Below are 11,653 nucleotides of genomic sequence, written 5' to 3'. Positions count from 1 at the left end.
TAAGCACCACATGTATGTCTCTGCAGAAAGGAACATGTTGGAACTATGCTAAAGCAATATTTGTACAGTGTGTTTCTGCTCTGCAGGACTTTACACTTGTCCAAAATGGACAAATTAAAAACTTTGGAGTTTTTACGACGACTGAAGGGGAAGGTGAGGTGGAGGGCATTCAGCTGCAACATTCAAATACACCACTAGATGTCACTAAATTCTACAAATTGAACCTTTAAACCTTTGTTTTAAAGGAAGATTACGCAAACACGACCAGATGGAAATCCAGAGAAATAGGTGGATGGATGCAGAGCCATCAAATTTTAATGCGGATCCAGGAAGATTTTTCACTTTTTTCTCTTTTTTTCCCAGAGAATAAAATGATGAAATAAATCAGGCCCATTTGAACTGATATAAGTGAGTGTGTGCGATTAGGTGCAGCTTTATTTCAGGGGGACTGTTGGGTTGACTTGTGGTTTGTTTGTGTGCTGTGGACAGCGCCCTCTAACGGCAGAATAACACCATGTACATGTCAGAGATACACCCCACACACGTGAGCGGGCCTGTGACGTCACTCCTGAGCGACAGAGCCGCCTGCAGCAGCTCGGGCATCGGAGCAGATTATTTTTTTAAACCCCTGAAAATGGTGAAATCGGGGAAACTTCGTTCCGGAGCGGGCTCGAAGCTGAAACGGTGGAAGAAGGGACACAGCAGCGACTCCAACCCGGAGACCAGTCGCTTCCGGCAGGCTGCTAAGAGCCGCTTCTTCAGCCGACCCACCGGTGAGACTCCCCATTACACGTGGGTCTGTGGCTAGTGGCTAAACTTAGCTACAGCTAACCATTTAACTTTTAGCAGCACGGGGGAAGTGTGTGTGCTGCGCGAATCAGTGTGTGTCAGTGAAACCAGTCAGGATGTCAGTGGGAAATAAATTCAGGTCTTCCTAAATTCTTCTTCGGTCTGTTTGAACAACCTGAATCCGACTGTTTTCATCTGATCATCACTGCAGTGTGTGTGTGTTTGGTTGTCCTCTTTAAATTATAACTGATGTCCAATTTGGCAACACCCTGAATTAAACTGAAATGGAAATACAACAGTTAGTGTAACAATAAAACACTTTTATTTATAACAGTGAAAAAGATTCAATAAAAATAAAGCAGAAAATTAATAATAGTTAACGAAAATGAATAAGGGATTGGATTATTTTAAAGTAGTATCTGTGGTCAAAACACATCGTGAAATATGTGGCTAAAATAATACAACTTTAACCCTGAGATTAAATCTGTTTGTCCTTTTAATATAAAATGTAATAATAGTTTGTCCTATCAAAGGTATCACTGGTTTTGCAGTTTAATCATTTCATGAATTGTTTTCAGGGAAAATGAACCAGGAAGTAAACAGTGTGTTTCACTGGATGAGCAGTGTAGGACGTTTTTATAAAATCAGATTTGGTGAAACCAAGCCGTGACCACAAAGATAGACTGTGTCCATGGACTGGTCAACAGTAGTTGCTCCTCCCACGTCGGTCTCTGTTAATCTTTAAATTGATTCCAGGCCAGATTATAATCCAATTAAATCATTGAGCTTCATCCTAAAAAATTGTTAAGGTAAATTAAAGAAGTTTAAAAAAACAAGTTGACGTTGTGTTTTCCCTCCACAGAAAACAGTGATCTAACAGTCGATGCCCTCAAGCTTCACAATGACCTGCAGACGGGTCCGCTGGAGCTCAGTGCAGGCCGCCGCCAAGACCCCTTCATGGAGGAGGAGCAGCCGGAAGAGGCGTTTTCAGAAAGAACCTCGGGCACCTTCCTCAGCGGCCTGTCGGACTGCTCCAACCTCACCTTCAGAAAGGTGCAGCGCTACTGGGAGTCCAACTCAGCCGCTCACAAAGAGGTAGGAATTACCGCAGAGGTAGATCATGTATTTACAGCCCTCCATTAATGAATCGATTTATGAGATATTGTGGGGTGTGTGTAATGTTTGCAGACTTTAGTTTTGATGTGTTTGCATCATATATGCCGGTAGGACTGAAAAGAGAGATTTAAAGTTGATGCAAGCATATAAACCCCACTAACGTGTTTTTAATGACCAATATAATCCCTCACAGATTTGTGCAGTATTGGCAGCTGTTACTGAGGTGATCCGTGGTCAAGGAGGGAAAGAGACTGAAACAGAGTACTTTGCTGCTTTGGTGAGTGCTGCCTTTTTTATATATATATTCACTAGGATATCGAACATCTTGTTTTGAGCTGAAAAGTGTTAGTCAGAGGTGTGTTGTCTGAAAATGAAGCATGTTTGTGTGGTTTTTCTAGATGACCACCCTGGAGGTTGTGGATTCGCCAGAGTCCCAGGCTGCAGTGGCGTACCTCCTCAACCTCGTCATGAAACGGTGGGATTATACACTTCTGTTTTTCTCCCAAAGCAATAACCTCCAATGATGTCCTCAGATGTGTGACTGGTGTATTGTGTTCCCCAGGGTTCCTACTCCGGTGCTCATCTCCAAGTTCTCGGACACCACCAAGGCTCTGATGGACATCATGACTAAACAGGCCACGTCAGAGATGGCCTCGGCTCTCAGATGGGTCAGTAGATTTGTTTCTGCACCAGTTTGTCTCTGGTCATTTTTGTAAAACTAGCAAATAAATATCTTTTTTGAATGCCACTGCTCTGGAGATAGCCAGTGCTCAGAAGGATTATGTTTTTGGGTTGTCCGTTCAGTTATGGTCAACGATTAACAGATTCGATTTGGGTGGTCAAAAGGTTGAGGTCACAGTAGCCTTACAAAACATTTTGAACTTGATATGTGAACTCTTCCCGTGGGGAATCCAAATATTGACCAGCTCTCACTTGATCTCAGTGATAAACTAATTCGATTTCACAGGTCAAAGGTCATAGTGACCTCACAAGGGTCTTGGTAAAACTGTATGTGGACTGGAGCTGCGCTGGTTGGTGGAGGGATACACCCGCAGGGAGGTAATTCTAGTTTACTGTTTGTGTCTATAGATCCTGTCATGCTTGGCCACTTTGTTACGGAAGCAGGATGCGTCTGTCTGGACTTATCCGTCCACTCTTCAGGTTTACCACGGCCTGCTCAGCTTCACGGTGCACAGCAAACCTAAGGTCAGTCTCCTTCTCCTCGGAAGTAACACGTGTTAAATTCAATATCGAATAAGATGCTAACATCGTCCGCTTTTCCTCTTCAGGTTCGTAAATCAGCACAGCAGGGTGTTTGCTCCATCATCAGAGGAAGTGATTTCCTGTTCGCAGAAAATGCCCCCGCCCACCACCCTGCTGCAGTGACCACGGCCAGGTTCTGCATGAAAGAGATGGAGCAGGCAGGAGGTGAAGCACCAGGATGATTGACACAATTAACTGTCAGATTTTTTTTTCTGTGAACAAACGGAAGATTTTACTATGTCTGATTTTCTCTTACCCCTCAGGCAGCAAAGAGGACACCACCACACTTCACATGCTGGGTCTTCTAAAGGAGCTGATGGGGACGTTTCCTCAGGGAGCCGTCAAGTCCTGTTGTGAGACGCTGCTGCGAGTGATGACACTCGGTCATGTGGTGAGAACTCAGCAAAACACATAGTTGTGTCCAAATGCTCTTTGATCATCTGCACAGTCACTCGAACGTAGGTATTGTTTAATTTGTCTGCTGTGTTTCTGGTTGCAGCTGGTGACTGCGAGCGCCATGCAGGCCTTCCATAAGCTGTTCAGCGGGAAGCCGAACACTTTATCCCTCTCGCCGGAGCTCAACGCTCAGATCATCACGGTGAGAAAATACAAACAAAAAAGAAATGTGCCAACGTCATCTTTAAAGAATATGGTGTTAAAACGTGTCCGCTCTCATCTCCAGGCTCTGTACGACTACCTGCCCAGTGAGAACGAGCTGCAGCCTCTGCTCGCCTGGCTCGCCGTCATGGAGAAAGCACACATTCACCTGGCAAGGTAATAAACACACAACAGCAACACTCTTATCTTGTAATCATGCTTTTTTGGTCGGACAAGTTGAGTTCATTGTGTCAACTGTCTCCTTGTCCAGCTTGCAGAGCTCTCTGAGTTTCGGTCACCTCCCTCGCCTGTTCTCCGCTGCCATGTCCTGCCTCTTATCGCCCCACACGCAGGTGGCTTCTGCCGCCGCCAACACACTGAAGGTAACGGAATCCTCTTCCAGATAGGTTCAGACCAGGTCTTAACATCCGCCCTGAGAGATCCAATCGCAAGCTGACAGCTCTGGGCTCGCCTTCGTCCTGTATGGGGCCACATGTGATCAGATCTCCCCTCCCTGCTCTGTATGCAAATAAACATGTACCTTATCTGTGGTTGAAGAACAGATACTGTTTTTACCCAGTGTGAGATTGAAGATGTGTCTGATGTCAGTATGTTAGTGTCAGTCAGATAAAGAATGCGTAGTCAGGAGGGGCTGAGTGACTCAATACACTGAAGGCAGCTCTACTACAGAATAACCCATCAAAGTATATATAAATTACCCATTGAAAAATCTGAGTCAGAGATTAGATTTTGGTGGTTGCCACAAACAAATCAACGTATAAACACAGAGGCGTTAAAATACTTAGTTATAAAAATGGTGGTGGGTCAGAGGACGTCAGCTGAGAAGATGGTCCTTCATATGTGGCCCAGGATCCATTTATGTTCACACAGCAAAAATAATTTGAACCTCTGAATGTGGTCTGACTGGATCTCAAGCCCCCCTGAGGACTCTTGAACTTAGTGCCGACCACTTGTGATCAGATCATTCAGGACTGATGTTAATAACACGCCATTCATGTTCATGTGTGTTTATTGAGGTATAATTCTTTTTCGTTTATTTTCAAGTCTTCATCTTTTTTTTCTTCTTATCTCTTCAGACTCTGTTGACTGAATGTGTTGGCCCTTTCTTGGATGGAATAGGCCTCATCAGTGCCACAGCCTCTGCAGGAAATCCCTCTTATATCTGCAAAATGTTTCGGTAAATTCCAAATTCCAGTCTCACTATTCTTTATAGAGGCTCCATGTAAACGCTCTCCCTGATGAGTGTGTGTGTGTCTTTGTTCCAGTATCGTAGAGGAAGGATTGTCTTATCGCTTCCATGCCTCCTGGCCATTTGTGCTGCAGACCCTGGGCTGCTTCTATCGGGTCGCTGGGAAACAAGCTCACCCCGTCATGGCCAAGGTATAGTCACACAACGCCAAAGATCACCGCATGGAGTAAAGATGGTGGAAACCTTTTGCCTGAGTCTTTGTGTTGTGTCCTGTGTGACAGTCCCTGCAGTCCCTCGCCGACCTGCGCTCCACTCCTCAGTTCTCCTTCAGAGGAGAGTTGGACCTGGCTATAGGAGGCGCTGTGGAGAGCATGGGACCTGAAGTGGTGCTTGGTGCTGTGCCTCTCAACATCACCGGCTTCAAGTAAGAGCCCAGAGACTCAGAGTGGAGCAGCCCCCTCGTCTCGCTGTGGTTTATCTGACTGTGTCGTCTTTCTTTCACCAGTGATGACCTGGAGTTCCCACGAAGTTGGCTGGTCCCGGTCTTACGGGATCACGTGAAGAACACTCACCTTGGTTTCTTCAATTCCTACTTCCTCCCTCTGGCGTCTACGCTCAAACAGAGAGGTAAAGATCATGTGTGCTCCACCTGACCGTGATGTAACTAGGAAGGTGGATTGTCTTTTTCTAATGACTTTGTCTTTGTGTTGCAGCTGAAGAGTTGGAGCAGGCAGGACAGAAACTAGAGGCAAGGGTTTACCAGACTTTACAGCTCCAGGTAACTGACTTAACACGACAACGCTCAGTATCATGAGTAAAATTGTTTTATTAAGACGTACGTGTCTTACGGGCTGTTCTTATTTTCAGATTTGGACCATGCTCCCTGGCTTCTGCACGTGTCCCGTGGATCTGCTGGTGTCTTTCAAAGGCCTCGCCCGCACAATTGGTGTAGCCATTAATGAACAGCCAGACCTGAGACTCACAGTGTGCCAGGCTCTGCGCACCATCATCAACAAGAGCTGCTCCACAGGTAGGACTCGCATGTTCAGAGACAAATACAATACAATACATTAACCCTGTGAACTGTGCTATAGAAATGGTCCACCATGGCCTACATTGGTATTTTTGCTGACTGTGAAGTCATGTCTTTGAGAATGTTCAGATCACATCTCTAAAATCGGTAGAAAAGCTAATGTAGATCAATAAACTATAATAAATGTACTGAGATAGTGTTACAAAGGGTTAATACCGACATGTCTAACCCTAACCCCAACCCTTTATGTCTGCAGAAGAAGAGAAAACTGAAGTGGGCCGCTTCTCTAAGAACTTCCTGCCCATCCTTTTCAACGTGTACGGCCAGCAGCCTGCAGCCGGAGAGTCCGGCACCTACAGGATGGCCGTGCTGGACACCATCAAAGTTTACCTGACTGTCACCGAAACAGACGTCAGTCCAGCTCGATGAGCTTAATTCATTTGCACAGTGATGAAGCCATGTTTGATACGATTATTTAACTTGCATACCGAGCCAACTCTGTGGACTGATGATTGACTGACTTGACTAGGCCCCATTTCCTCTCACTAATCCAAACTATCGTCCACAGATGACCTGCACTTTCCTGCAAAAAGCCACAGACAGACTGAGCAGCACCGAGTCCAACGAGTTCACGCGGTACGATATGAAAACAGATTGTTTAAATGTATCTTATATTTTTTTTTAATATGTTAGATGTCAATATAGTTACCCTTGTATATTTTTTGCTCCTTTTCTACTCTTCAGGCTGTCCATGATGGACCTTATAGTTGCCATGGCTCCCTTTGTAGATGAGGTGACCATGACTAAAACCTTTGATCTGATTCGGCCATACCTGGAGGTAATTGAACACAGTGTTCTTAGTTCGAACCTAATTACCCCGAAGTATATTCCGTGTTAACCTTGTGTCTGTTGCGTTTGGTTTCAGACCAAAGACCAGGGCATGCAGAAGAAGGCGTACCGAGTGCTGGAGGAGATGTGCGGTGGAGAACGAGACGAGTGCAGATCGTTTGTTTTGGCAAATCTGGAAACGCTCAAAGTCGTCCTGCTCGAGACTCTGAAGAACGCCTCGTCGCCCGCAAAGAGGGTGAGACCGCTGCGCCGAGAGAAATAAAATAAATAACACATCACATTTTACTGTCTCGATTTACAGAGCTATCTGATTTTAATCTCTATATGTTTTGCTTGTTCTCAGCCGAGACTCAAGTGTCTGGGCCACATCGTGAAGAGACTCAGCGAAGAGCACAAAGACTTTATCGCCGCACTGCTGCCAGAGGTACACACACACACACACACACACTGACCCTCATGACACAATCCAGTGGTGGCAAACGCACAGGGTATTCTGATGTGTATAGTTTTTTTCATGAGGATTTTCTCTCCGGCAGGTGATTATATGTACGAAGGAAGTTTCTGTTGGAGCGCGTAAGAACGCCTTCAACCTGCTGGTGGAAATTGGAAATGCTTTTGTCCGCTTCTGTGGGAACACAAAAGGTAACACGCTTGTTCTCCTCTATATATATATATATTAGGGCTGTGAAATGATTAAAATTTTTAATCAAATTAATCACAGGTTTCTATGGATTAATCATGATTAATCACATTACCGATTTTCTCGGAATATTTTTGTGAAAACAAGATTTATGAAATTTAACTTTTCTTTTGTGCTGCAACTCAGCAGTTCTTCAGCAGTTATCATTGCTTTTCCATATGGAACATTAATATAATCTTCATCCTAAACAATATTCGGGCTCCTTAGCCATTGTGTGGTTGAATAAAACTTTTTTTTTAAAAATCAAACAGAAATTATTTGAGCTTCTTAGCCATAGGATGGTTGACATTTTTTATATTTTTTGTCACACAACCATTAACCACACCATGATACAATCTAATGCCTCTAAAGGCCCTCTTAGCTACTCGGTCTTTAGCCAGTTGGTGAGGCAAACTAACTTGTTCAAATTCTCTGACAGTAAAGCTGACCGCTTCTTTTGCACAATGTGTCCGGTGAGTGAGTCTGGTTTGGCGCATTCCACTTGAACGCCCCTCGCCATCCAACACATGCTTCGCGTTGCGGTGGTTAGGCGGGTATTGCTACGGTGAAAAGATAACTTCTCGCAGAGTGTGCATATCACCTTGGTTTTACTGAATGTTCGATCTTTGTTTTTTTGGAACACGATCTTCCCGTCCAGAAGGTCCTCAGGTTCCTCAGAATTATCCATGTTGTTTGTTTGTTTGAATGGCAGCTGCCGTCTGACTGCATTAGAGCGGCGACTAGTGCAGAGGCGGCGGAATTGGAAGGTCCTTCTGCGCATGCGTTAAATGCGTTAAAAAAAAAAAACGAATTAATCCTGTAATTTAATCATAACGCGTTAACGCGTTATTTTTCACAGCTCTAATATATATATATATAAAAATGTGTGTGTGTGTGTGTGTTTGTGGACACAAGTGGACTGAACTTTTTACCATCTGTCTCTGATCCAGATGCCATGGAGCAGTATTTGGTATTGGTGTACGCAGGATTCTCAGGCTCCGTCACCATGATCACCTGCACGGTGCTGGCACTCACTCGATTAGTGTTCCAGTATAAAGGTAAACCTGATAACTTGAAGCTGTCTGCTGTTGCTGTTTTAAACGCCTGTATTTGCGGATGGGACTCAGTGCGACACCTTCTCTTTCCCAGACTCCATCGAGGTGTCGGTCATGGAGCAGCTGCTGGAAAACATTTGTCTGCTGCTCTCATCTCGCACAAGAGAGATCGTCAAGGCAGCCTTAGGCTTCATCAAGGTCATCCTCTTCATCATGGACCCTAAGGCGCTGGCTTCACACGCCACTGCCATGGTATGAATTGCACATTGTCAATGCTGGAGTTAAGCGTAAAGATATTTGTGCACTGATTAAATGTATTTTAACTCTTGTGTTCAGATGGAGGGCATCGGCAAAATCCATGACGACGTGAGGAGACACTTCAGAACAAAACTGAAGAACATCTTCACCAAGTTCATCAGGAAGTTTGGGTTAGTGTTTGAAATACGTTTAAAAATACATGAGACACGAGAATGAGCTCAGGGGAAAGTGAGTAGCAGTGTTTTATACTTGCTGGTGAGGTCACATTATCCGACACTAAATTAGAGCTGAGTCAGATGATGCCTTTACCTCGAGACGTCCTCCAGGCCTGATCTGCAGAAGTGAAGGATAGTGTGGTCATTCAAAATAATATATGGGATCTAAAAATATCTAATACATTGTTCATTACAGTGCGTCTGTGTGATGTGCGTATGTGTATGTGTCTGATCATCTGGTGTGTTTCTAGTTTTGAGATGGTGAAGAGCATGCTGCCTGCAGAACACCACAAGGTGCTGATAAACATCCGCAAGGCTGACTCCCGCACCAAGAGACGGAAACAGGCCAGTGAGGAGCAGGACGACTCCGAGAGCGAAGAGGAGGGACCCACAACAAGGAGCGAAAGGTCAGACCACTGCTCCACATACATGAGGCTCTGCCATCCCCTATACATTCATCTTTTTTCTCTTTGTAACCTTTGTTCTGTTCTTTTTATAGTATTGAGGACATCCTCGCACAGTCGGATAGCGATTTGTCAGAGGACGAAGGAAAGGCTAAGAAGAAACCAGGCAAACGGCAGAAGGGACGGGCCTGGCTCAAAGAAGGAGAGGAAGATGAACCGCTCAACTTCCTGGACCCGAAAGTTTCCCAGCGAGTGTTGGGTAACAGACTTCAGCCCCTCCTTGCTTTCATTTCTCTAATCGCTTCCAGCTTGTGTGGCGATTTCCCAAGAAAACCGAGCTGAAACGTGTTTGTGTGTTTTCTCAGCCACCAACCCAGCGCGGAAAAAGAGCACCAAGGCTGACCATGGCTTCAAAGTGACTTCAGATGGACGGCTGGTCATTAAAGAGGATGAAGAGGAAGGTGATAAAGGTGAGAAGAAAGAAAGTACTGTCCTGTGTGTTTCTTTATGTCTGAACAGGATGTGACACTGACCCGTTACTGTTTCCACAGATGAGGGAGATATGAAGGATATTCTAGAAGAGGCTGGAGTCAAGAGTGTGAGTTGTTAACACCCGTGATACAGGAGTTGTATCATTTTTCTTCTATATGTATTGCTGCTCTTTATTTATTATCTTTTTATTTATGTTTTTATCACCTTCAGAAAAAGTCACAGAAAAGGAAGATTCAAGATGACAACTTTGATGATGACATGGACATCGAACCCCAGATGAAATATAAAGGTATGAACATTATGAGACAGTATACTGTATGTAGAGCAGTATGAAACCCCTGTGGTCAGAAATGGGTTCTAGATAATGATTTTCTTTAGGTTACAATAAGTTGTTCTTGATTATTTAACCTTAATAAGTTAGACTCCATAAGTGTTATTTATAACAAAGTTAATGGTAATTTGCTTTCTTTATGATGACTAAACATTGGCCGATATATATTTTTAAACTCAGTATTGGTGTCATCCCCCTAAAGTCCATATCGCTCAGACTCTTATGATGATATGTTGGTCCATGGAGATTTGTGATTTCAGACTAACCAACACTGTTTATTTCCCCACTCAGCTGGAGGCTCAGGTATCCACAGATCCCTTGGAGGCAGACCAGACTTTGGAGAAGATTACAAATCAAAGGTGAGTCTGACAGCGTGCATGTACACACACACACACACATGCAAACACAATGCAGCAGTTGTTGGTTGGAACCATGAATTCTGAGCTTCTGTTCTTTCCTCTTTCATCTCACAGAAAGGAAAAGGAGACGTGAAGAAACAAGGAAAACACGATCCTTATGCTTACATCCCTCTGAAGAAAGCTCAGCTCAATCGCAGGTACGAGCAACATGTCTCTGTAGAGCTCCACAATGGATTTTGTTTTAAAATGTTGGGCACTTACACACCTCTTTTATTGTTTTTTGCCCACAGGAAGCGAGCCAAAATACAGGGCCAGTTCAAGGGCATGGTGAAAGGAGCCCAAAAGGGGGCGCTGTCTGGAAAGAAAATGCAGAAGAAAAAGAGGAAAGCCTGAGGGGCACATCTTATATAAATCCAATGGACTCTAAATGTGTTTGTGTGTTTGCTTGTTCATACACTCGTTCTGAAATGTGAACATACACCTCGGACGTGTGTGTGTCTGTGTGTTTCTGTCATGGAAAGTGAAACCAGTTTGTTTTTAAACTGTTGACGTCCTGCAGTGAGTAAGTAAACAAACAAACAAATATTGTGTTGAATGTGCTGTCCCTGACTCGATCGATATTGGCTGATCAAACGGAAAATCCTTTGATTGTCAAATAAACCCCCTCAGACAAATTAACCTATTAAATACTGTTTGTGAAGAGTAACCTGTCCCTCTTGTTGTTGCGTTATTTGGTCTCTTGGGGGCGTTGTAGACTTCTGAATTATTAACAGTGAATAGCAGCAATTATTAATGCTTTAATCAATTAATATTTTTACTCAATTAAAACAGTTTTCAAGCTGAAATGTTACAAAGAATTCCTGTTTTTCATTTCAGCACCACACATTTACCTCCAGATACAGAAATTGTATGTGCCTTCAGTTCTTCTACTTCCAGGCATTGAGAGAAGCTACATATGTTTGTGGTGCAGGCTGATTTAGAAGCCTTGTGTGATTCATGTCCT

General features: G+C 44.0%; 1 protein-coding gene across 2 annotated transcripts; it reads left to right on the top strand.

Moving 5' to 3' along the window:
• Window positions 1-561: 561 nt before the first annotated feature.
• On the top strand, window positions 562-11,356 carry rrp12 (ribosomal RNA processing 12 homolog). Of its 2 annotated transcripts, none has more exons than XM_053436037.1 (34): window positions 562-773; window positions 1,652-1,884; window positions 2,099-2,182; window positions 2,304-2,380; window positions 2,468-2,573; window positions 2,995-3,111; window positions 3,195-3,333; window positions 3,432-3,559; window positions 3,668-3,766; window positions 3,851-3,942; window positions 4,037-4,148; window positions 4,863-4,963; window positions 5,052-5,166; window positions 5,257-5,399; window positions 5,481-5,602; window positions 5,689-5,753; window positions 5,843-6,005; window positions 6,268-6,419; window positions 6,577-6,644; window positions 6,753-6,846; window positions 6,934-7,092; window positions 7,201-7,281; window positions 7,394-7,499; window positions 8,487-8,594; window positions 8,686-8,843; window positions 8,928-9,019; window positions 9,316-9,471; window positions 9,564-9,727; window positions 9,834-9,938; window positions 10,020-10,066; window positions 10,171-10,249; window positions 10,583-10,650; window positions 10,765-10,847; window positions 10,941-11,356. In XM_053436037.1, exons 1-34 carry the CDS (start codon window positions 635-637, stop codon window positions 11,041-11,043), a joined length of 3,858 nt encoding a protein of 1,285 aa, XP_053292012.1. In that variant the 5' UTR covers window positions 562-634; the 3' UTR covers window positions 11,044-11,356. The 2 variants fall into 2 exon arrangements, with proteins under 2 accessions (XP_053292012.1, XP_053292011.1); XM_053436036.1 differs by having other exon boundaries at window positions 6,265-6,419.
• The last annotated feature ends 297 nt before the right edge of the window (window positions 11,357-11,653 follow it).

This window comes from Pleuronectes platessa, chromosome 12 (genome assembly GCF_947347685.1).
Source record: "Pleuronectes platessa chromosome 12, fPlePla1.1, whole genome shotgun sequence".
Taxonomy (NCBI): domain Eukaryota; kingdom Metazoa; phylum Chordata; class Actinopteri; order Pleuronectiformes; family Pleuronectidae; genus Pleuronectes; species Pleuronectes platessa.
Note: the sequence above shows the minus strand (reverse complement) of the source record. Positions and strands in the feature narration are given on the sequence as shown.